The following is a 25,931-nucleotide window of genomic DNA, read 5'->3' as shown; positions in this document are numbered from 1 at the left end:
ATGATATTGACTCCTACAGCACACCCAGATGTAATAAGCATTACATGGCTTTCAATTTCAAAGTCTTTGCTGATCAGTCGCTGGATAGCAAGGTAGACCAACACTGCTGTCACTGCCCAGATTGACAGTACAGAGAGGAAAGCTCCCAGAATCTCTGTGACACAAAGCAGAAAAAAAAGCACAAAGATTAGAACAAGGCAGTCTGTTTGTATTTTGCTGATCCCTGATGTTTTTACTTTTGGATTTGCTGTCAAAATGCAGAATAATATTCATCGTGACAATCAAATGACCTGTCTGTTCCCCCAAATATTTATAGTGAATCATTTTACAACCATTAGGCAAATTATTTGAGCAGAGATATTATATTAAAAAATTTCAAAATAAGTGCAGAGAATTTCATACAAGCAAGATAACATGTTTACATGGTTACAATGCAACCATTTCACACACCTGAGGTTCCATTTATCAGAATAGCCCAATTTTACCAGAATCCCCAAACAAAGCTTCGGGTCCTAATGGATAGAATTGAGTATAATTTGGATTTCAGGATATCAATCTAGGGGAGGACAATGGTATTGTTTCCCCATCCTGCCTGTTCATTTGGAGGATATTTTGGAGAGACAATTGCTGGTAACTGTCCAGGGCTTTGAGTTGCCTGACAATGAGATGCCAGGGCATTTATTTCTTAATGACATATGAAAATGGTGCCTCACCTGTTTGCACTTATTTTGAGCTGACCATCTCCTACCAGTTGTGTATCACAGTGGCTTTGCCATTGTCAAAGCATCCAGTTTTCTGCTGCATATGGGAGAGTGACGTTAATGTCTGTCACAGTGGGAACTATACACAAAGGTCATGGTGTTCCGTGCACCAAACCTCAAATGGAGGAGTGCTAGTTGCTTATGTATAACCTGGTTTAAAGGTGGATGATCCTTGCACACAAGCTACCATACAGACTTGACAAAGTGAGATTTTGATCCTGTGAAAAGGGGTTCCAATTGAACTTTGATGACAAATTATTAATAGTCATGAAGAAATGTCATTGACCTGAAACATTAACTTGATTTCTCACTCCACAACTCCTGAATTACCTTCTGGGTAGTTCCAGCATTAAATATTAATATTAAAAATATTGTACTTGATTTTCACATCCAACTAATTGACATTGATTGTAAATAGCCACAGTCCCAGCATCAATTCTTGTGGCACGCCATGCCTCCCAGCCCGAAACTGACCAATTTATTTCAAGTTTCTGTTGCTTGCTAATTATGAAATCTCTAAACCACACTAATAACTTAGCCCCATGGTTGTGAGCTTGCATTTTGGACAATTAATCTTTCATGTGGTGTCCTAACAAAGGCCTTTTGATAGTCCAAAGTTAACACACAGCAGATCATTTGGTTTGTCCTTATCTATTTTATTTCTAACAGTCCTCAAAAGTTCCAATGTCTTTGTTAAACTCGATTTCCCTTCCATGAATCCATGCCAATGCCTAGACCTATTGTTATTAGAGTGACTCATTATTCCTCGATAATAGATTCCATCATATTCCCCGTCACTGACTTCAGGCTAACTCGTCTGCAGATCCCTATTTTCTCTTGCCTTTCTTTCGAAAATAGCGGGGCTAACACATTCAGATTTACAGTAATATTGTTGTTACATGTTCGCTTGATGAAAATGAGCATGCATGTACCTCCATTGCTCAGCAGGAGATATTTAGCTGCTGCCGAGTGTCTCGTTGACACATTGTTGTAGCAATTGCCTCATTAGTTAAATTCCAGCTGTGAATGAATTAAAATGAACAGAGGAATTTGTGAAGAAACTGGCAGAATTCTCTGTCCCTTCTTCAAACTGCAGCTTTACAAAATACAACCTCAGTTTAGTAGGTTGAAGAAAAGGGATTAACTTTCTCCCTATGACTTGGTCAGTCCATTGTTCCACTACCTGGACATAAAGGGACCAGGATCTCCCCATCTTGCATGTGTGCTGTCGAGAACCCTTTGTTGAATCCATCAGGAAGAATGAGATATTGGCAGGCAGAGAGCACTCAGATCAAAGCCTCCCTGTACATGGACAGTGTTGCTTCCTCATGCTCAGATCCATGGTCAGTCTGCAGATTGATCAGCATCTGTGACTAGTTTGACCATCTGTGACCACTGTGACGATAAGGTGATGGGAATTTGGTTTGGGCGGGGTGCAACAAAATTGGCTGGAGTGGATAGCGGGGTCAAACAACGATTGGGGTGGTGGGAGCAGCACTCCCTCTTGATAACCGATAAAAACGTGATCATCAGGTGTGAGGCCTTCTTAGGGCTGCTGTACTTAGCACAGGTGTGGCCCATCTCCTACTCCTCCATTCTGGCAATCACTTGGGCTGTCTTCCAGTTCATCTGGGAATCAAAGATGGAGCAAGTCTGATGGAATGATGCATAAGACAATAGTAGCAAAAGCATATCCCACATCATCCTGATGGCCAACTTTGTTGTTTTATTGCATCAGGCTGTGCGTGGAGCCAAAGCCAGTGGGCAGCATGTATCATTACTTGCTGGTGTTCTACCTATCCATGGTGGTGCATAGGATCGGCCTGGCACCACTGCTGCGCAATGCGCCAGTCAGCTAGACATTGACCCACCACCTATCCTTCATGGTAACGTTTTTTCAGACCAACATCTTTGACCACAAGACCATCGGAGCGTGGTCAGCACAGAACATCCTGCAGACATTGAGGACCAAGGAATTGATGTATCCTGTGGGGTGGTTCCCTGAGCAGACTGCCCCATTCGTCTGGCAGAATAACTCATCACCAATACCCCATCACTAACAGGCACCAAGACCTAATTGGGCTGGCAGTGAGAGGGCCTCTCCCAGACAGATCCTTCCTGTATCATCAGACTCTAACTCCAAATCTGTGCTGCCCTCCAGATGGCTGTTATGGAGTGGAGAAGGTTGCCCACCTCTTTGCAGAGTGCGCATTTGACAAGCGGGTCCGGAGAAAGATGCAAGGGTCCTAGTCACAGTTCATCTAGAGCAGCTGCGTAACAGAGGACTCTCTGATCTATTGTTTAAGAAGGAACTGCAGAAGCTGGAAAATCAAAGGTAGATAAAAATGCTGGAGAAACTCAGCGGGTGAAGCAGCATCTATGGAGCAAAGGAAATAGGTGACGTTTCGGGTCGAGTCTGAAGAAGGGTCTCGACCCGAAACGTCACCTATTTCCTTCGCTCCATAGATGCTGCCTCACTCGCTGAGCCACCCTCTGATCGACGGTCTCTTCCCAGGGAAACACTCAGAGATGGACGTCAAGATCTGCTGAAAGTGCATCAATTCATTTCTCTGTCTTAAACGAATTGGTCCTCGAATCCCACAAAATGTCCGCAAATACAGTGTAATTGAAACAAACCCAAGTTTCTCCTCTCTTGCCTCGAAATAGGAGAAAGTAATTCTTACTGATGAGATATCCATTGCAATTTCACAAGCAGTCCATTGAAAAAGCTTGGAGCAGCATTACTAAACACAGGAGGGAGAGGAATGAAAGGCCAACACACCTTACAATGCTTCTCGTGTGGAATGTAATCTAGGCAGAAACCATTACTGTCCTAAACTCTATCTCTCATAGTGAGCATCGCACCAATTTTCCATCTTCTGTCCCTCGGAATACTTTACCTCATATTTTAATTGTGTTATGCTTCATTGACAGAACCAAGAGTGATTCTGGGTTGCTCAGTGAATATATTCCCTTTTGACTAGGCAGAGATTCAGTATGACTGGAGTCTCTTGGTTCAGTTTTGATCACTTTTAATGTTTCTTTATTTTGCCTTCCAGTTTTCTTATACTAAAACATTGAAAAGGACCTATATTTCTGCAGGTGCTATAACAGTGCAAGTTATTAACATTGCAGAATACATATTCAGATCTCAATTTTGTAAATCCAATACTGTAACATTGTGAATCATAAAGCAGGGCAATAATTCAAAAATATTTAGGAGGTGGGGTATTTTTAATATTTAGGTTTTTATTAAACAATATTAAGCATTTCATATAAATGATTGATTGAAAGATACAGCATGGAAATAGGTCCTTTCGCCCACTGAATTCACGTTAACCTTTGATCACTCGTTGATACAAGTTCTATGTCATCCCACTTTCACATCCCGTATACACTCTAGAGGCAATTTACAGAGGCCAATTAACCAACAAACCCACACATCTTTAGGATATGGAAGGAAATCGTAGCACCCGGACAAAACCCACACGGTCACAGAGAGAAGGTGCAACACAGACAGCACCCAACGACAGGATCTATCCAGGGCTCTGTGAAACAGCAGCTCGTCCAGTTGCGCCAATATGCTGGCCTTTATTTATTAACACCTTCGCTATTGATATTGCACAGTGAGGCCAACATTAATGACTGTTGTCAGAAATGAAAAACATTGAAGTAGTAAAGGCTACCTTTCCAAGACAAGGCTCCAAACAGTCTGCCTGTAAACCCAGAAACAAGTCTTAAATGGGCTTAAATGGCCCAATAAGCAATACGAATAATCTACTCATTGTTTTGGATAGATCTCTCTCAGACAAAAATGTCCCGATCTAGTATGGCAGTGGACAAAGAAAATATTTTTTTGGCCTCAAAGTGATGAGAACGTCAATATTTTCAACAATACAAAAATCATAGTGTGAAAATGGTATAAGCATCTCTGACACAGGAATGTTTCCGTGCTGTGCATTTAGAATATATCTTAATATTATCTGATCTTTTAGTAGAGGTTCTTACAAAAAATATGGTGTGGGTTTTCAGGTTCCTAATCTGAAAAAAATCTAGTTCATGGCTCCATAAGAAAGGTATTCTTCATTGTTCCTGCATTTTCATTCTATACCAGTTATCCCGAAGCCTGTCTGAATGACAGAGCCAATTAGTGTACAATATCTAGTCACCGTGGGGGAGAACTTGAAACGGCATCCCTTATATAATAATTATGTAAATTGTTCTTCAAAAAGTTATATTTTTTGCAAACTTCAAATAATAATCAAACTACTTTCCATTAATCTTTTTTTTTTGATGACCTGGCAGTCATTTCAAATCAAAATGCATTAGAAACCAAATTTAAAGCTCCCGTGTTAATTAGTTTTTTGTATAACAAAATAACTGAACAAAAAAGTCCATTAATTCAGTTTTAAAGTCAATGGTTCAGGTTGAAGTCATTGTAATTTTTTGTGATCCTTTACATTTTACGAAAGATTAACAAAAAAATTGGATTGTTTTTCCTTTTGCAATAATTAATTTAAGTGTTCAAAAGTTTGCTGAATAAAATACTAATGTGTGTTGTTACACTATCAACAAACACTGCTGGCACAGTAAATGTGTGGTGATCTGCATAAATTAAAATCTCTTTAATTGTCTTTGTTTGTGGTGAATGTAGAGTTTGCTTTCAAAAGATGAGGCACAAATCAAGATTCATACAGCAACTAAAAATTGCGCTGTCTGCTCAATCAGTAATTCGGGAATATAATTTAAATGAAAATCAACAAAACTCGAGAAGAAATATTTTTTACAATTGAGTGATTGCCTCCAGGTGAACGGTAAGCAGTGGTATTAAGTTAATTGAGGCGAAGATTTACAGGTTTCAGCTGAAGCAATTTCATAACGACATGGCCTTGGGTAACCTATTAAATCTTGCACAATCGATGACCATTAGTACTTACTGGAGTCTATTTTTCTCCCAGCCACTCCAGAGGTGACTATTATTATAATTCTGCAAGAATACTGTGTGAATGTGAATTAACTGACTGACATTTATAAAAATTAAATGGTGAACAAAGAATTGGGATTTAATAGTAATAATATTGTGTAATAATAAGAATTAAACTTTTGATATCTATTGGCTGATTGAAAGGTACAGTATAGAAACAGGCCAATCGGCCAACTGAATCCATGCTAGCCATTGATCACCGGTTCACGCTAGTTCTATGTTATCCTATTTTCACATTCACTCACTGCACACTAGGGGCAGTTTATAGAGGCTAAGTAACCCACAAACCCACATGTCTTTGAGATGTGGGAGAAAACTAGCACATTCGGAGGAAACTCATGTGGTCACAGGGAGAACGTGCAAACTCCACCCAGAGAGCTCCTGTGGTCAGGATCAAACCCAAGACTCTGGCGTTATGAGGCAGCGGCTCTACCAGCTGCACCATTGTGCCATCCTTGAGTGGAAGGACAAGGACAGTAGGTGCGTGGAAATAACCAACTTCGAAGTCTCCTCATTCTGAATTGGGAATACATCACTGTTACTACATTATCATTGGATCAAAGCCCTGAAATTCCCCAACCTAACAGCACCATGTGAGACCCCTATACCACACAGGATTGTAACATCAAGATGACTGATCGCCACCCTCTAAAAGCATTTAGGAGTGAGATAGAAATAATTTTAGATACCCTAGCAGGGATGACAGTGGAACAACAATGGCAGGTATTTCTGGGAATAGTACAGAAGGTGCAGGATCAGTTCATTCCAAAGAGGAAGAAAGATTCCAAGGGGAGTAAGGGGCAACCATGGCTGACAAGGGAAGTCAGGGACAGTATAAAAATAAAAGAGAACAAGTATAACATAGCAAACATGAGCGGGAAGCCAGAGGATTGGGTAACTTTTAAAAAGCAACAGAAGATAACTACAAAAGGCAATAGGGGGAGAAAAGATGAGATACGAAGGTAAGTTAGCCAAGAATATAAAGGAGGATAGTAAACGCTTCTTTAGGTATGTGAAGAGGAAAAAATTAGTTAAGACCAAAATTGGACTGAAAAGGGCAAATTTATTATGGGGAACAAGGAAATGGCAGACGAGTTGAACAGGTACTTTGGATCTGTCTTCACTAAGGAGGACACAAACAATCTCCCTGATGTACTAGTTGCCAGAGGATCTTGGGTAACGGAGGAACTGAAGGAAATTCCCATTAGGCAGGAAATGGTGTTGGGTAGACTGATGGAACTGAAGGCTGATAAATCCCCAGGGCCTGATGGTCTGCATCCCAGGGTACTTAAGGAAGTGGTTCTAGAAATCATGGATGCATTGGTGATCATTTTCCAATGTTCTATAGATTCGTGATCAGTTCCTGTGGATTGGAGCGTAGCTTATGTTATCCCACTTTTTAAGAAAGGTGGGAGAGAGAAAACAGGGAATTATAGACCAGTTAGCCTGACATCGGTGGTGGGGAAGTTGCTGGAGTCAATAATAAAGGATGAAATAACGGCACATTTGGATAGTAGTAGCAGGATCGGTCCGAGTCAGCCTGAATTTACGAAGGGGAAATCATGCTTGACTAATCTTCTGGAATTTTTTGAGGATGTAACTAGGATATTGGACAAGGGAGAGCCAGTGGATGTAGTGTACCTGGATTTTCAGAAAACATTTGATAAGGTCTCACATAGGAGATTAGTGGGCAAAACTAGAGCACATGGTATTGGGGGTAGAGTGCTGACATGGATAGAAAATTGGATGGCAGACAGGAAACAAAGAGTAGGGATTAACAGGTCCCTTTCAAAATGGCAGGCAGTGACTAGTGGGTACCGGAAGGCTCGGTGCCGGGACCGCAGCAATTTACAATATATATGGTGTGGTGTGGTGTGGCGGCGCCTAACGACAGCGACTCGACTGCAGTCCGTCTGTCTTTTTTTTTTAATTTTGTCTCGTTAAATGTATGTGTTGATTCTAGTTTTTATTATTTTTTAGCTGTGGTTAGGTGTGGGGGAAGGGGGGGGGTGGGGTGGGGCAAACCATTTAATCTCTTTCCTGTACAGGGGACCCGACCTTTTCCCTGTCGGGTCTCCGATGTCGTTGGGCCTAACATCGTGGAGCCGGCGGCGGCCTCCGGCCGGAACTAACCTGAGGGCTCCAGTCGCGGAGCCTGCGGACCTGCCATCGCGTAGCTGGCGGATTTCTGAGCGGGGAGAGCTGTGGTGGCGCGCGACTGCGACCCGACTTCGGATCTTCGGAAGCTCCGGCCGCAGGCCCGGTGGACTGGAACATCGGGAGCTCGCAGGTCCCTGGTGGGAGACCGCTTTTCGGAGCTCCCGCAACGGCAATTTCTCCTGCTGGAATCGCGGGGTTTAAATGACTAGGAGCGGGACCTAACATCGCCCGGCTCGGCTTACCATCGCCCGCCGGGGGCTTTAACATCGTGAGCCCCAGTCGCCTCGATGTTGCAGTTGGACTGCTGGACCGCGGGAGAAGAACAAAGGGAAGAGATAAGACTTTTGCCTTCGATCACAGTGAGGAGGTGTTGGAGAATCACTGTGATGGATGTTTGTGTAAATTGTGTTCAGTGTGGGTCTTGGTTTTTTTTTGTAATGTTAAGACTGTAGAAATGCAATTTCATTCAAACCAAGCTGTTTGAATGACAATAAAAGGCATTCTATTCACTCTATTCTATTCTATATTAATGATTTAGATGAAGAGATTAAAAGTAACATTAGCAAATTTGCAGATGACACAAAGCTGGGTGGCAGTGAGCTGTGAGGAGGACGCTATGAGGATGCAGGGTGACGGGCATGTTGGGTGAGTGGGCAGATGCATGGCAGATGCAGTTTAATGTGGATAAATGTGAGGTTATCCACTTTTGTGGCAAAAACGGTAAGGCAGATTATTATCCAAATGGTGTTAAATTGGGAAAAGGGGAAGTACAATGGAATCTGGGGGTCTTTGTTCATCAATCACTGAAAGTAAACATGCAGGTACAGCAGGCAGTGAAGAAAGCGAATGGCATGTTGGCCTTCATAACAAGAAGAGTTGAGTATAGGAGCAAAGAGGTCCTTCTGCAGTTGTATAGGCCCCTAGTGAGACCACACCTGGAGTACTGTGTGCAGTTTTGGTCTCCAAATATGAGGAAGGACATTCTTGCTATTGAGGGAGTGCAGCATTGGTTCACGTGATTAATTCCCGGATTGGCGAGACTGTCATATGTTGATAGAATGGAGCGGCTGGGCTTGTATACTGTGGATTGTAGAAGGATGAGAGGATATCTTATTGAAACATATAAGATTATTAAGAGTTTGGACACACTAAAGGTAGGAAACATGTTCCCGATGTTGGGGGAGTCCAGAACCAGGTGCCACAGTTTAAGAATAAGGGATAAGCCATTTTGAACGGAGATGAGGAAATACTTTTTCACACAGAGAGTTGTGAGTATGTGGAATTTTTTGCCTCATGCCTGGTGGAGGCCAGTTCTCTGGATGCTTTCAAGAGAGAGTTAGATAGAGGTCTCAAAGAGAGCGGAGTCAAGGGATATGGGGAGAAGACAGGAACGGGGTACTGATTGTGGATGATCAGCCATGATCACATTCAATGGCGGTGTTGGCTCGAAGGGCTAAATGGCCTGCTCCTGCGCCTTTTGTCTATTGTCTATTGTCTATTTTGGGGTCCCAATAAGACCCACGTGTTTTGTACGGTTAGATTCATATTTTTAAATTATCTGAAGGTCGTTCTTGAAAATGCCCCTTCAAAGGCATATTGGTACTAATCTGGAAATGATTGATCCAACGGTTAGTTACGATACAAGGCACATTACAACATCAGCATTACTCTCACATATTTCCTCCATCAACATCTTGGAATAACCATTGATCAGATACCCATATACATTGGCTATAAAACCTCTGACAACCCAAATAGTTTCTGATGTCTACAAGGCACAACTCAGAAGTGTAATGGAATACTCTTTAGTTACCTAGATGGGTGTAGCTCCTGCAACCCTCAAGAAATGTAACACCATCCAGCTCTACCACTGCACCACAGTGCGGAGGTACAGTAATGCAACTGTAGAGCGGCTGCCTGACAGCACTGGAGTCCCAGGAACGATTTTGACCATGGGTGCTGACTGTATGGAGTTTGCATGTTCTCCCTGTGATAGCATGGGTTTGCTCGGGGTCCTCCAGTTTCCTCCCACATTCCAGAGGCATGCAGGTTTGTAGGTTAATTGTCTTCTGTAAATTGTCCCTAGTGTATAGGATAGTACTAGTGAACGAGTGATTAATAGTCGGCCTGGACTCGGCGGGCCAAAGGGCCTGCTTCTATTCTGTATCTCTAAACTCAATTATAAACCAAAGATCCTATAAATTCATAAGACAAGTTGTGCACCACATGTTTATTTAACACTTTAGCCTGACAAGGAAACACTGGGAGAGTATGGAGATGTTAATAATAAATGGTTGATACCACACCATCCAACTATCTTTACCAATCTCTGTGATGAATTGTCAACAAAAGAATTGAGGACCATCTCCTCATACAGAGAAAACAGCTTTAAGCACAACTGATCTGTTGTCTGGTCAACAACCTCCCTATGTAGTAACATGCAGCTTTGGTCTTTCAGAGCTCCCGTGGATTTTGAAGCAACAGCAACAAAGAGAAGCAGGAGAAAACACTGATTGGCTCTAGCCCGAGTGGGAGGAGAGTTAGAGGTGAGTCAGAGGGGGAAAATAGTTGAAAACTGAGGAATTTGGTTTGTAAATTGGTAAATTAGGCAATTTATCAGTCAATATAAGCAGGACGGCTCTTAGGGAGCGGCAGTGGGGGAGCGGCCTTGTGAGGGAAGTGCCCTGTGAGAAAAGTGTGAGTCTTTGGCTCAAGAGTCTTGTGAGTAAAGTGCGAGTCTTTGGCTCGAGAGTTTTCGGCGAGGAGGCTGAGGAGAGGAGGCTTCGCAAAACGCTGGAGAGGGAGAGACGAAAAAAGGAGATGTCAAGCAAGCTGATTCAGTGTGAAGCTTGCAGTATGTGGGAGGTCAAGGACACTGCTGGTGCCTCTGGCTGCTACAAATGTGTGAAGTGCATCCAGGTACAGCTCCTGAAGGACCGTGTTGGGGAACTGGAGAAGCAAGTGGATGACCTCAGGTTCGTCCAAGAAACTGAGTCGTTCCTCGACAAGTCCTACAGTAAGATTGTTACACCAAAGGTACTGGAAGAGAGAAAGTGGGGAGAAAGCAGGCATGGGTTTTTGATAGGGGACGATCAGCCATGATCACAATGAATGGTGGTGCTGGCACGAAGGGCCGAATGGCCTCCTCCTGCACCTATTTTCTATGTTTCTCTGTCTATTATATCAGAATGTTCCCAACCTGCACAAACATGCTCAATCTTCCTCTTATCAGAGCCAGGCATTTGCAAATTAACAAGTGCTGTATTTTCCTGACAGTAATAATTGTATGTTGAATTTTGAAGTGCTATTTGCCCGTTATTATTCAGCTCTGCCACACTTGTGCCTCCCACCTACGGCTGCATGAATCAGCCTTGTTGAGATGTAGCATTGAGCATACCATCATTGCCAAACTCTCCATGTATGCTTTTGTATGGTCGTACTCCAGCTTTAGAGTCAGAAGTCCCACTTCAGGCTTCTGAATGCAAAGGCATTAAACAAAGGCCCAGTCTGATGTCCCAATTTGATGGAAAAGATGGCTTTATTTTTTAAAAGCGCAGCATTCCGGTTAATTTTTGTATGTCACCGTAGAGCCATGACTGTATTAGTCATAGAGTCATACAGCATGGAAACAGGTCCTACGGCACAACAGTGTCCTTGACCTCCCACATACTGCAACTTGTCCATGCCAACCAAGATACCCTTGCTACACTAGTCCCAACTGTCCATGTTTGGGCTATATCCCTCTAAAGCTTTCATATTCACATCCTCGTATATCTTCTTTGTCCCCTTTCTAACTTAACAACATTTTCCTATAGCAGACCAAAACTGAACACAATACTCCAAATGTAGCTTTACTAATGGGTTGCACAACAGTAACAGTACATCTCAACTTCGATATTCAATACCCTGACTGATGAAGGCCTTCTTGACCACCGTATCTATCTGTGACATCACTTTCAAGGAACTATTTACCTGCACTCCTAGATCTCACTGATCTACAACCATTCCCAGGTCCCCGCCATTCACTGTGAAGGTCCTGCCCTGGTTTGCCTTCCCAAAATGCAACTCCTCACACTTATCTATATTAATCTCCATTAGTCATTCCTCAGCCCGCTTGCCAATCTGATCAATATCTTGCTGCAATTTTTGACAACCATCTTTACTATCTACAATACCACACACTTTAGTGTCATCTGAAAACTTCCTAATCATACCTTGTACATTCTCAACCAAACCACAAACTGCAATGGACAATAAAAACACTACTCTTCTGTACATATTGAGAAAGGCCAATTCTCTGCTATGAAGTATCACTTCAAAAAAAGACCTCAAGTGAACAGTACTATTATGGGTTGATATACTGATAGTCTTTAATAGAAAGTATTCTATCCAAATGGATCACAGATTGGTATGGCAACTGCTCTGCCCAAGATGATAGAAATTGCAGACATAGCCCAGTCCATCACACAAACCAGCCTCCCACCTCATCAACTCCACCTATATCTCATGCTGCCACGGGATAGCAGCCAACATAATTATAGAGTGCTTATTCCCCAATCAATCTCTCATTTCACCTCTCCCATCAGGCAGGAGATACAAAAGCTTGAAACTACCAAATTCAAGAATGCTTTTGTTTAAGAAGTGTAGATGTATTTAGACGTGGTCCTTAATCCTTCACTAAGTCTTTATTAAGACACTACATCCACACGTCCCAGCACTGACCACAACTGGTCTACACACGTACTGGAACCAAGAGAGGGAGGGTGCATGCAGATACTACAGTTATACTACCTAAGGTGGGAGTGTCAAATGGTAATGAGGCAGCTACATATTTGGTTGCATGCATAACCACCTACATCCTTTCCCGTAGAATAAACAGCAGCAGGGTAATTATACAAGCCTGCAACATAGTAACAGCATCATTTAATCAAACAGCACAATATTAAGCAAAGTCGCCATACCGATCAGGGGGCCGGACAACTCTACCTGAGCGGGTCCGTACAGCGCCCTCACCCTCACTCCCCTCCCCCAAAGAGAAAGGCAGAGGCGGAGAACAACGTGGGGACTGCGGATCAGACAGAAAAACAGGAGACTGGCCAGAAACCGGTGGACTGCTAGATGGCGACTGCCGAGGCGGATAAGAAGAAGAAGAAGAATCAGTAGGAGAAAGACGTGGAGGAGACGTGCCAGCCGGGGAGGCGAAACTCGGAGGCACCGTTAGAGGCACGGTAGGGGCACGAACAACAACAGGACTAGGCGGCACAATCCGAGGAGGAGAGTCGAGCCACGGAGAGGGAGGCTCCGGGAATGGAAGCAGGGGCGCAAGCTCCCGGACAGCTAACAGATGTTGGCGACTGCGACGGTACATAATGCCCTCGTAGTCTACTAAATAGGAACGGGGTGAGTCCGCCACTTCTACTACAGTGGCAAGCTTGGAAAACCCGGTAGGTGACTGCAAACGGACAACCTGACCCGTCGTGAGGGGGGGAAGGGGGCGGCAAGACTTGTCGTGGGACCGGCGCTGGATTTCGTGGCGTTGAGAAATACGGCGGTGGACCGTATCAGGTTGGCGTACCAGCGGCACAAGCGACTGCTGAGCGATAGGCATTGGCGGCCGGAGGACACGGGACATGAGCCGCTGAGCAGGTGAACCCAAAACACCGTCTCTAGACACATTTCGCAAATTTAACAGTCCCTGATAAAAATCGCAGTTTGACAAGCGAGACTGCTCTAGCAATGTCTTCGCGCTGCGCACAGCACGTTCAGCCAGTCCGTTACTCTGAGGGAATTCAGGGCTGCTAGTAAAGTGAGTAAAGTTCCATTTCGTAGCGAAGGCAGCAAATTCGGCGCCAGTAAATTGACGGCCGTTGTCAGTCTGGAGCTTGACCGGGGAACCAAAGACAGCAAAATGACGTCGCAGCTTGCCGATGACCATCTCTGATGTGATGGTGGGAAGAAGGTCCACTTCAAACCAGGATGAATACGAGTCCACCAACACCAGGTAGTGCTTCCCACGCCACTCAAAAATATCTGCAGCCAGTGAAGACCATGGCATGTCGGGGGCCGGCTGCTGCAACAGGGGCTGCCGCTGCTGGTGAGGGGCCATGGAGTTGCACTCGGAGCACGCCGCCACTCGAGCCTTGATATACTTGGCCATGGCAGGCCAATAGTACTGCCCTTGAGCATGAGCAACGGTAGTGTCAGCGCCCGGATGCCCCAAATGAGCAGCAGAGTAGTAAGCATCATAGAGTGAGGCAGGGATCACCACCTTGTGACCTTTCACGACGATACCCTCCCGAACCACAAGCTCATCCCGAACCAGGAAGAAGGGCTGCACGCCAGCAGGCAGAGAGGCAGGCTTGCGGGGCCACCCGCGCAGAATGACAGCAGACAGCTGTTGCAAGTCAGGGTCGGCAGCAGTGTGCTCGAGCAGGCACCGCAGCTGCTTTGAAGGAACAAAATTCACATTCAGCACATGCAGGTCGTCCTGCTCTTATGGATGCTGGGCACAGGAGGACCGAGGTGCCCTCGACAGAGCATCAGCAACATGCATCTCGGTACCCCTCCTATACACAATGTTGAAATCGAACCGCTGTAGCTGTAGCATCATCCGCTGCAGACGGGCCGGGGCAGCATGAATAGGTTTGTTTAATATCGTAACCAGCGGCTGGTGGTCTGTTTCCACCGTGAACCGAACCCCAAAGAGAAAGTCCCGGAACTTAGAGCACGCAAACACCACAGCAAGGAGCTCCTTCTCAATTTGGGCATACCTTTGCTCAGTGTCCGTCATGGTACGAGAGGCAAACGAGACAGGCTGCAGAGAATCTCCATCACATAGTTGCATGCAGGCTGCACCGAGACCAAAACGAGAGGCATCGCAGGTCACTACAATTGGTAGTCGGAGATCGAAAAACCGGAGAACCGGAGTGCAGACCAGCATTTTTTTCAAAGTGTCAAACGACTGTTGGTGCTGCGGACTCCACGACCAGGCAACATCCTTCTTTGTCAGGAGGCGCAGCGGCGCACTGAGCTCACTTAGACACGGAACAAATTTACCCAGATAATTTACCATACCGAGAAACCGCTGCAGCCCAGCGACATCAACAGGTGCAGGGAACTCGGAGATGGCAGCAGTTTTTGTTGGGTCAGGCTTCAGGCCACGAGAGGTAAAGATGTGGCCGACATACGACACTTCAGACAACCGGAACCTACACTTGGACGGGTTCAGCTTGAGGTTTATCTGGCGAGCCCGGTCGAGGACCCGTCGGAGATTTCGGTCGTGTTCCGTGACATCCCGACCATACACGAGGATATCATCGACAATGATGGAACATGGCAGCCCGGCAAACAATTGCTCCATGGAGCGCTGGAAGACTTCGCTCGCCGAGCTTATCCCAAAAGGCATTCTTAAAAACTTGTACCTCCCAAATGGCGTTGCAAAAGCTGTCAAGTCAGTTGACTCCCTGTGCAGTGGAACCTGCCAAAAGGAACTCCTAGCATCGAGAACTGAGAATACGGCGGCTTGACCAACCAGGGCGGCAACATCCTCAACAGTCCGCATAGGGTAGTGGGGCCGCTTAATGGCAGTGTTCAAGTCCTTCGGGTTGATGCAGACCCGTATTTCATTCTTCCCTTTTTTTATAGTGGCAACCATCGTAGACACCCAGCTAGTGGGCTTACTGATAGCTTCTAGCACCCCCAAGTTTACCATGTTGTCCAGCATTGCTTTAACTTTGTCTTTCATCGCGAAAGAGACCCTATGAGGCGGACGGCACACAGGAGTTATGGAGGAGTCAGTAGTAATTTTATATACAAGCGGCAGCTTACCGAGCTGATCATCGAAGAGGTCAGGGTATTCAGAGACAGGGTCCAGCACCACCCTCACCTCATGGACTGTGCTGTCGAAAGCAACCAGACCCAGGTCCTGGCATGCTTGATTGCTCAGCAGAGGCACACAATCACAATCCAACACAAAAAAAGACAGGTCACGAGATGTTTTCTGTAGCTTGCAGTGGAAAGTTACCCTCCCCACAGGTGTCAGCTCCTCCCCTCCGTACGCTCGGAGCACAGAGCGGTCTGCAGTCAAACTTTCATTAGACCTTATCTGGTGGAAGAGTGATGTTGATATTACGCTGACCTTGGCACCAGTGTCCAACTTCGCAGTGAAGGTCTTGTCATTAACAGTAACAAGCACCGATGGGTCGGGGAGTCGAGTCTGGTTGTGCAGCAGAGCGTAAACACTGGCATCCCCCATAGAGATGCTGGAGTCTGACTCGGGGGCTGACTCCTCAATGTACTGAGAATCAAGGACACTTTCAATCCTCTGGAGATTGTGTAACACCTGGCGAGGAGGCTGAGCGACGTTCCCATGGGAACGACAGACCGCTGCAAAGTGGTTCTGTTTTCTGCAATAGTTGCAGGCTTTTCCATAAGCAGGGCACAGAGACTGTGGCAAATGTCCATACCCACAATTGGGGCACTTCCTGGCACTCTGAGGGCGAGGGGCAGGAGCTGGGCGAGGCTGTGGTTTAAAACTGTTCGGTGGCCGCCGCGGCACAGACAGAGCAGCCACGCTAACGGCACGGTTCCCAGATCCTCTCTCCCCACGAAACGGAGTAACAACCTCAGCAATGCGACAAGCATGCACAGCTTTGTTCAACGTGAGGTCAGGCCTCCGTAATAAATCAGCCCGCAACTTCTGGTCTAACATGCCAGTAACTAACATGTCCCACGTGAGCTGGTCACACAACTCACCAAAACGACAGCGCTGAGCTAGATAGCGGAGGTCGACAATGAAACATTCCACAGGTTCCTCAGGCTGTTGCTTGCGAGAAAAAAACCGAGCCCGCTCCAAAATGCGGTTCGAGGGAAGGTCACAAATTTCAGTAAACTTCCTCAACAGACACACCGGGTCGTCAGGAGACTCGGCTGGCTCAGCAATCTGGTCATCTTCGCCCAGGACCGCTGGACTGTACACAAACGACTTAGCCCGCCTCATGGCATCAGGCCCAGCAAGGTTCAATAGCAGCGATGCTTTGACAGCAGCAGGGTCATTACGGTGTGCAATATTCACATAATGGGTGTAGTCCATGACGAACGTGTCCCATCGCTCCGCGATGTCGGCGTCAAAGACTAACGGGGAAGGCTTGCGACAAGACGAAGCCATCACTACACACACACTCAAAAAGCAAAATAAAACCCGATATACGAGAGGCGCAGATTAAACGCTTCTGACACCATGTAGATGTATTTAGACGTGGTCCTTAATCCTTCACTAAGTCTTTATTAAGACACTACATCCACACATCCCAGCACTGACCACAACTGGTCTACACACGTACTGGAACCAAGAGAGGGAGGGTGCATGCAGATACTACAGTTATACTACCTAAGGTGGGAGTGTCAAATGGTAATGAGGCAGCTACATATTTGGTTGCATGCATAACCACCTACAAGAAGGAACTACAGCTGCTGGAAAATCGAAGGTAGACAAAAGTGCTGGAGAAACTCAGCGGGTGCAGCAACATCTATGGAGCAAAGGAAATAGGCAACGTTCCAGCACTTTTGTCTAAATTCAAGAATGCCTCTCTCTCACTGAAATCAGTTTCTTAATGGACCTCTCAGATACTATAGATGAATACCTGATCTTCCAATCTACCATTTTGTTGCAGTTGCACTTTTAAAAATATTGGATGTCCGCTGTAGCTGTTACACTCTATTCTGCATACATATTTTCTCTTCTGCACTACCTATGTATAATATGATTTGACTGGATAGCACACAACATTTTTCAATGTATCGTAGTACGCGCCAATACTAACACCAATAAAAATCTAACCATAAATGCTTGACAAGGATCATCTTCTAAATCTATTGGACTGGAAGAGCTGCAATTTCTCCACATAAGTAAATATAAAATTCTTGAACATGACAGGTGCACACTGCACACTGGAACATCTGTCCACAAAACATAGCCCAGCTTAGATCCTCACTTGCACAGAAAGGAATGACTGTAAGGGAATAAGTTAAGCCTTGGGTAATTTAAATATTATTAAATTAATTGAGTTTACTTAACCAATTTTAATTGTTTGGAAGTATTTTTCCCAGATCTAGCAGCCAGCTTTTCTGGCGTACAGGTTTCAGTGCAAAATATAATCATAAATATTACATTGATGTTTTTCAGCATAGAATAAATGATTTCAGTAAAAACTGCCAATGTACAGTAGATAGTATAGTTTAGGGAAATCAACTCAATTATGATACCAAGTATTTAACTAAATAGAAATGAGAATTATCAAACCTTTGTTCTTTGTTCTCCTATTACATTTTTTATCTAGTTAATGACTTTGTAAATATCTACCAAATTATAAGTGTATAGTGAAGCAAAATTCTCCTACCTGACCGATGCCAACCAAAGTTCATAGATTTTGTTGCTGGTCGTGTGGAAATCCAAAGAGAGAAAAGGCTAACTAGCATACTGCCAAAATCCGTCAATAAGTGAGCTGCATCCGTCATGATGGCCAAACTGTGAGCAAAGTAGCCGCCTGAAAGAGAAATAACCAAGGCAAACCCATTATGCATTATCATTTTGGAAGCCACATACAGTATAATGTGTTTGCTGGAAAAAATATACACAAGTTTAATCCAGAAGCTAAATACTGCAGATCCTGGAAAGCTGAAATAAAATGCGGAACACTTGAGTTCTGTCTGCCGAGGACAGCTGGTGCTCCCAGTCGCTTGCCTTTTTAACGCTTCTTCTTCTTAGTCCCATATTCACCTTTCTGTCCTGGGCATCCTCCACTGCCAGAGTGAGGCCACACGCAAACTGGAAGAACAGCATCTCAAATTCCGCTTGGGTTGCCTACAAGCAATCCTAGTTTGTCTAATCCTAGTTTGATCTGCAACGGACCCCAGTTGTATTTCATCCGCCGGAAGATCCAACTCTTAAATAAAAAATTCCTGGCCTACCTTAATTCCACTAAGGACCTTAAATTATCCCGACTCCAGGCCGCTCCCGACGCCTACACTCCGCGACTCGACCGCCCGCAGACTCCGGGCCCCAACTCTGGCCCGCATCGCCTGCCCGAGTCCCGCGACGCCATCTTGGCCACTAGGAGCGACTTCCATACTCACCGGGATGCCGCCTTCACCGACCTCCACATCGATGTCACCGCCGACCCTCACCTGCCGACCGATGACGCCCAGCCTCGCAGCTTCTACGGTAACTTGGACTCCCTCCCCCTCGCCGATTCCTCCGACATCACCGCCGGACCCGACCTACCCGGCATCGCCGCCGGGCCGGGGCACCCCCAACATGGCCGCCGCAACGTACCCGATTCATCTCGCCGCCGACCCGCTGACCTTCCGCCCACCGGGTCCACCCACGCATCGCCCGCGGACCCCGACTCAACCACCACTGGACCACGACCATCAGGTCCGGTGACCCGCGCCACTGGACTACGACCATCGGGCCCGTTGACCCGCGCCACTGGACTCCGACCATCGGGTCCGTTGACCCGCGCCACTCCACCCCCCTCCAGCAACCCACAGCCGTCGCCTTACCTGGAGCCTGGACTCTGCACTGGGCCTGGAGCCTCCACGCTGCTTACTCCCACTCTCCTGAACTTAACTCCACTGGGTCCTAGCGCCCGTCTGCCCAGCCTTGCCAACCTCAGTGGCTGCTCCACTGACCAAAGATTATAGAGGAGCAAGATAGACCACTCCTCGAAAAATGCGTAGTATGACGTGTGTGATTGTGGACGCCATTTTTTGAGGCATTTTATTGGGCTTCCCCCACACTGTCATGGCGTCCTTATCTAAATCAAAGATCTTATTGCAGAGATCTTTGATCTAAATCTTCACATCACTGCTCTGCTATCAATTGTTCTAATCGTAAATTTAAACGACCCGACCTGTCATTCTTTAGGTTCCCCAATAAAAAAGAAAGGTGAGAAAATATTATTATTATTTTCAGTCGATATTCTGTGGTGAAAATGTTATTTTCTGTTCTCCCATCAACGGCCATTGGGAAACTAGGTTTGTCGGTACATTAGAAAGTTATTAGACTTATTTTTAATAGATCTTTACTTATCATAATAATAAAGACAATTTTAACACTTCTGTACGTTTTTGGTTTTGTTCGTGTAAGGGATTGGTCTCCAAAATATGGCCCGCGGGACACATTGGGCCCAGTGACCACGAGATTTTTCGAGCTCAGATTCGAGTCCGAGAACGCGGCGGCTGTTACCCGTTATGTCCCTCGAATTGTCGAGACATCACAAGCAAAGATCACAAGCCCGCCGTGAAGAAGGGTGCAATCAAATATTATACAACTCTGCTCTATCATCTTTGGGTGCAATGGTGGGCCGGGGGGTTCGGCGGCGGCGGCCGCAATCAAAGATACGAGAGGAGCTCTGCTCTATAATCTTTGGTCGGAATGGGACGGCTGCGTGTTATAATGTGCTATCGTTCCACTCCCTCTCCCCCTTCTCCCTGTCCCCCTTCTCCCTCTCCCCCCTTCTCCCTCTCCCCCCTTTTCCCCTTCTCCTTCTCCCTCTCCCCCCATCTCCCTCTCCCCCCTTATCCCTCTCTTCTATTGATCTCTCTCTCCCCTCTCTTTCGATCTCTCTCTCCCCTCTCTTCTCTCGATCTCTCTCTCCCCTCTTCTTTCGATCTCTCTCTCCCCTCTCTTCTCTCGATCTCTCTCTCCCTCTCTTCTCTCGATCTCTCTCTCTCTCCCTCTCTTCTCTCGATCTCCCTCCCTTCCCTCTCTCCCTCCCTTCCCTCTCTCCCTCCCCTCCCTCTCTCCCTCCCTTACCTCTTCGTGAGAGTTGGCAGCTCTGCTATGCCTTGGGTCCAAAAGAGGTTAGAAAGAAAATACTTAATGGTCTTTGTAAGAAGATTTTAATAAGCTCTTCTACATTTAAGGTAAATTGACATATTAGAGGCAAAAAGCATCTTCAACATACAGGTCTCTCCACACAACTGAAAACAATTGCATTTAAGTGACATATCATCCATTGTTCAGGCATGTAGTTATGATCATCTTTTTTCTTATTAGTTAATCCTAAATGATATCTCCTGTAATTTCAGATGTCAACAGTGGGTCCAGAATACTCGTCGACAAGATCTCCTGCACCGAACTGCAGAGTATTTGTCAAATAACTGCCGTCTTATGTACATTGTGTGAAATTGTGATTTGTGAACTGCACAAAACTAATGCAAATGGCGATATATTTATTATTGTATCTACGTTGGACATTTTGCTCTTTGGTGTCAGAACGCGGGGTGGGAGATTGCAACCTTCACGTGGTCCGCCCTGTTTCGACAAATGCAATCAACCCGGTGTGCACAGTCAAATAAGATCAAATAGAACAAGTTGTCCTCCAACTTTAGGCTGTGCACGCCATACACAAGAAGAAGTAGAAGAAGTGTCAGAACGCAGTCTGAAGAAGGCTTCCGACCTGCAACGTCACCTATTCCTTTTCTCCAGAGATGCTGCCTGACCCACTGAGTTACTCCAGCATTTTGTGTCTATCTCTGTTTAGATTGGACTCGTGGGTGGAGATTGCGGCTGGTCTGGTGATCTAGACCGAGGGCCAAAGTGGGTCATGATATTTAGTAATGAGACAAGGAGCAGTTTCTTCACTCAAGGGCTGGGATTCTTGGAATTCTTTATCGCATGAGATGGTGGAATCGAGCCCTTGAAAGGAGAGATATTTTTTTTCAAATACGAAAAGGATGAAGGATAATGGAGAGAATGTGGGAATAAGGTGTTGAGTTGCAGGATCAACAATAATCTTACTGATGGTGGTGTGAACTTAGATGGCTTATCCTTGCTTCTATTTCTTACAGAGATACAGCGCGGAAACAGGCCCTTTGGCCCACCGCGTCTGCTTTGACCAGCGATCCCCGCACACTAACACCATCCTACACACACTAGGGACAATTTACACTTATACCAAGCCTACAAACCTGTATGTCTTTGGAGTGTGGGAGGAAACCGAAGATCTCGGAGAACACCCATTCAGTCACGGGGAGAATGTATGAACTCTGTACAGACAGCACCCACTGTAAGGCAGCAACTTTACCGCTGCACCACCATGCCGCCCTTAATCCACTAGGGCACTAGGTTACAATAAACTTCCTACACATTCCAGGAATGCATCTCATAAAAATGGGAGAGGTTTAAATGCATTGTAAAATCTGCTCTCAGTTTCCTAGATCGGTATTGCTCTAATGGCCTCTTTGTATCATTTTCTTTGATTTAAACCATCCATTGTTCTGCATTTAGATTTTATTTTTTCCCCTGTGGATCACAAGGCATTGTTTGTTTCAGGGGTGACTCTAATCTCCAGCGTAATTTGACAAGACAGCCAAGAGGGCAAACACAGGCAGTTCAGAGCTGCTGCCTGTATCGCATTAGAGAACAAGAATGAGACCAACTTGTTTTTTGCAGATCATCAACCCCTGACTGATGTTATCAATGCCGATGGTGACTCAAGGAGACTCAACCAGGTGGTGGTTTACAAAGGTCCATGCCCATTGTTCCTCATGGCATACCACCAGCCTCAACAGATCACCTAGTCATAGAGTCTCACAGCGTAGAAGCAGGCCCTTCAGCTCAACTTGCCCACGCTGGCCAACATGTCCCATCTACACTAGTCCCACATGCCTGCATTTGGCCCATACCCCTCTAAACCTGTCCTAACCATCAAATAACCTAACAACTGTCATATGAGGAAAGATTGAAAAGACTGGGCTTGTATTCACTGGAGTTTAGAAGGATGAGGGGATTCTTATCATATTGTTTACAGTGTACTATGTTTACAGATTCTGTTGTGCTGCTGAAAGTAAGAATTTAATTGTTCTATCTGGGACAAGCTAGATGCAGGAAATTGTTCTACATGACAATAAAACACTCTTGTTAGATGCAAGGGGATCTTATAGAAACATATAAATGAATAAAAGGACTGAACAAGCTAGATACAGGAAAAATGTTCCCAATGTTGGGCGAGTCCAGAACCAGGGGCCACAGTCTTAGAATAAAGGGGAGGCCATTTAAGACTGAGGTGAGGAAAAACTTTTTCACCCAGAGAGTTGTGAATTTGTGGAATTCCCTGCCACAGAGGGCAGTGGAGGCCAAATCACTGGGTGGATTTAAGAGAGAGTTAGATAGATCTCTAGGGGCTAGTGGAATCAAGGGATATGGGGAGAAGGCAGGCACGGGTTATCGATTGGGGCTGATCAGCCATGATCACAATGAATGGCGGTGCTGGCTCGAAGGGCCAAATGGCCTCCTCCTGCGCCTATTTTCTATGTTTCTAGAACACTCATCCAGCAATCCTCGAGCCCACCAGCTCATCCCATAGTCAATTCATCAGCTTTTCCATAAGAACTTCCATCAGTTCTTCCAAAAGAATGACAATCAGACAATCTCGATTACCCTCAGCCCATCAAGCAGCCCCTTAATTCACCCAGAAGTCTGAACTATTGAATGCTCACTGCATCTCTTTCCATGTCGGCAAGTTAATATCCAGCTGCATGAACCATGGGAAAAGGGAATAAATAGATGCATGTGGTGCAGTGATTTGTGCAGCACTATAGGCCTGGAGACCAAGAGGAGTTCACCATTGAACGGAGTATGAACGGGGGGCTTGAGGCCCCCCGACCGAGGAAGAACAAAAGGAAGGGACTTGAACTTTATTTCGCCTTCCATCACAGTGAGGAATGTGTAGGAGTCACTGGTGAATGTCCGTATTAAAATGTGTTTTTGAGTGCTGTTGCTTTTAATTGTATGACTGACCTGGCCAATGAAATTCCTCGTATGTTGCAAAACATACTTGGCAAATAAAATCTGATTATGATTCTGAAAAGCCTTTCCATACTCTTTCCTCTCTTTGATCTTTTTGCAGTTGACTGCCTTTCTGTACTTGTTGCAAGAGATTGTCGCGGCATCCAGCATCCTCGGAGAATGTAGAATTAAAGGCAGAGGCAATGCCAGTTTTAAAGATGGTTATTTGCCTCAAGATTGGATTATTATATCTCCAGAACCTCCCCAGAGGCTCTGGGAGACACAAGGTTCAAGAGGGAACACAAAAAGCCTAATTAGGAAGAATATTAAGAGTAAGATTTTCAATTAAAATACTGTAATTGATGGAACCTTGCCTTTAAATTGGTTCTTGGATGAAACCCTGATGGTTCTCACATTGTCTCTTTAAATTTACTCTCCTTTTCACACTTGCATTAAAACACACAGCCACCGCCATTCACAGTGATACTGCCCGGCAGTCTCATAATTACAGTCAACACAGCCGCCTTGACAGCCACACAAAATGATGTAAATAAAAATTGTTTTCCTTGTTTAAGAAGTTCAATTTAGAATTATTTGAAATTGTGGGGGTTGGTACAATATACTGCTGACCCACAAATGTGTTGCTATGAGACATTCACATTTAAGCAATCCATGTCTCAAAAAAAGCAAGAAGGTGCCCATGTTATTTGACTAACTTATCAGATGAATTTAAATATGTAGGTATGTATGCATTAGTTTTGCTCCTAATTCCCTTTTCCAAATCATTAATATATATGGTAAACAGTTGTGGCCCCAACACCAAGCCTTGCGGCAAAAAAATCCAGAAGATTAGTCAAACATGATTTCCCTTTCATAAATCCATGTTGACTTGGACTAATTCTTTTACTGCTATCCAAATGCCCCATTATTACATCTTTAATAATTGACTCCAGCATCTTTCACACCATCAAAGTCGGGCTAACTGGCCTGTAATTCCCTGTTTTCTCTCACGCTCCTTTCTTGAAAAGTGGGATGGCATTAGCTACCCTCCAATCCACAGGAACTGATCGTAAATCTATTGATCGTTGGAAAATGATCATATGTATAAATATATATGTATGTGTATATATGCATGTATGTGTATAAATGCATGTATATGTATATGTGTGTATATATGTATGTATATATATATGTTTATATATGTGTGTATGTATGCATATAAATGTATCCATATGTATGTGTGCATTTGTATGTGTGCATATGTATGTGTATATGTATGTATGTGTATATTTTGTGTGTATATATGTATGTATGTATATGTATGTGTATAAATATATATATATGCATATATTTATTATTACTATATAATTATATATATAATTGCCTTTATGGTTTATGCACATCATCTTACAAGACAAATGAATTAATAGTGATTATTTAAATCAAAGTTGCTTCTGATCCATGAGAATAAACTTTATTATCTCTAACTTGCCTCTCACACACAGACACACATTCATATAAATATATAAAATATATATACGTTAAATTTAATTTTGTGCAGTGTGTGTTAAAGCAATACAAGGGAAACTGCACAATACAATGCAAGGGAAACTACGCAAAGGAGGGGGCTGTTCCCGCTACAAGATACTCGAGGATCTTTGCTTTGGATCAAAGATTATAGAGGAGCTCTATAATCTTTGCTTTGGATCACAGCGGGTGGCATACCGGAAGTCGCGTGTCGCATTAAGAAATGGCGGCCGTGACGTTCCGTCACGTACTACACGTCAGTCCATTGGATTTCGGAGGAGTGGTCTATCTTGCTCTGGTATAAGATCTTTGCCACTGACCCTCCCCCATCCCCCCCCCAACCATGTCACCCCCGCTCTTCCCCACCCACATTACAGCCCTCTCTCCCCCCCACCCCCTGACAACCCACCACTCCTCCAACACCCACAACCCCCCCCCCCCCACACACATCGCCCCGTCCCCAGTCCACCCACCTGCCTTCCTCTGGCCCCAACTCCCACCCCTGCCGGGTGTTCACCATCCCCCCCGACCTCCCCCTCTCCCCCACCCAACGGTCTGTCCTCAGCAGAGGTCTTACCTTTGTCCCCCTCCGTCCCCATCTCAATGAGTTCCGCGCCCACCATGACTTGGAGCGCTTCTACCGTTGTCTCCACCTCACTGCGCACTTCCATGGGAAGGAGTCCTCGCCCCCCAATGATGACCCCTT

The 25,931-nt window shown here is 45.1% G+C and overlaps 1 protein-coding gene across 1 annotated transcript in view; it reads right to left on the bottom strand.

Annotated features, from left to right (window-relative positions):
* slc30a3 (solute carrier family 30 member 3) overlaps positions 1–25,931 on the bottom strand; it is a 101,456-nt gene that overhangs the window by 18,018 nt on the left and 57,507 nt on the right. Inside the window, exons 3-4 of the mRNA XM_033021402.1 lie at positions 18,303–18,449; positions 1–154 (exon numbers count right to left, since the gene is read on the bottom strand). Coding sequence (XP_032877293.1) covers positions 1–154; positions 18,303–18,449 — 301 coding nt within the window. The remainder of the gene's footprint in view (positions 155–18,302; positions 18,450–25,931) is intronic.

This window comes from Amblyraja radiata, chromosome 5 (assembly GCF_010909765.2).
Source record: "Amblyraja radiata isolate CabotCenter1 chromosome 5, sAmbRad1.1.pri, whole genome shotgun sequence".
NCBI classification, from domain to species: domain Eukaryota; kingdom Metazoa; phylum Chordata; class Chondrichthyes; order Rajiformes; family Rajidae; genus Amblyraja; species Amblyraja radiata.
The sequence above is the reverse complement of the archived record's forward strand: the minus strand, read 5'-3'. Positions and strand labels throughout refer to the sequence as shown.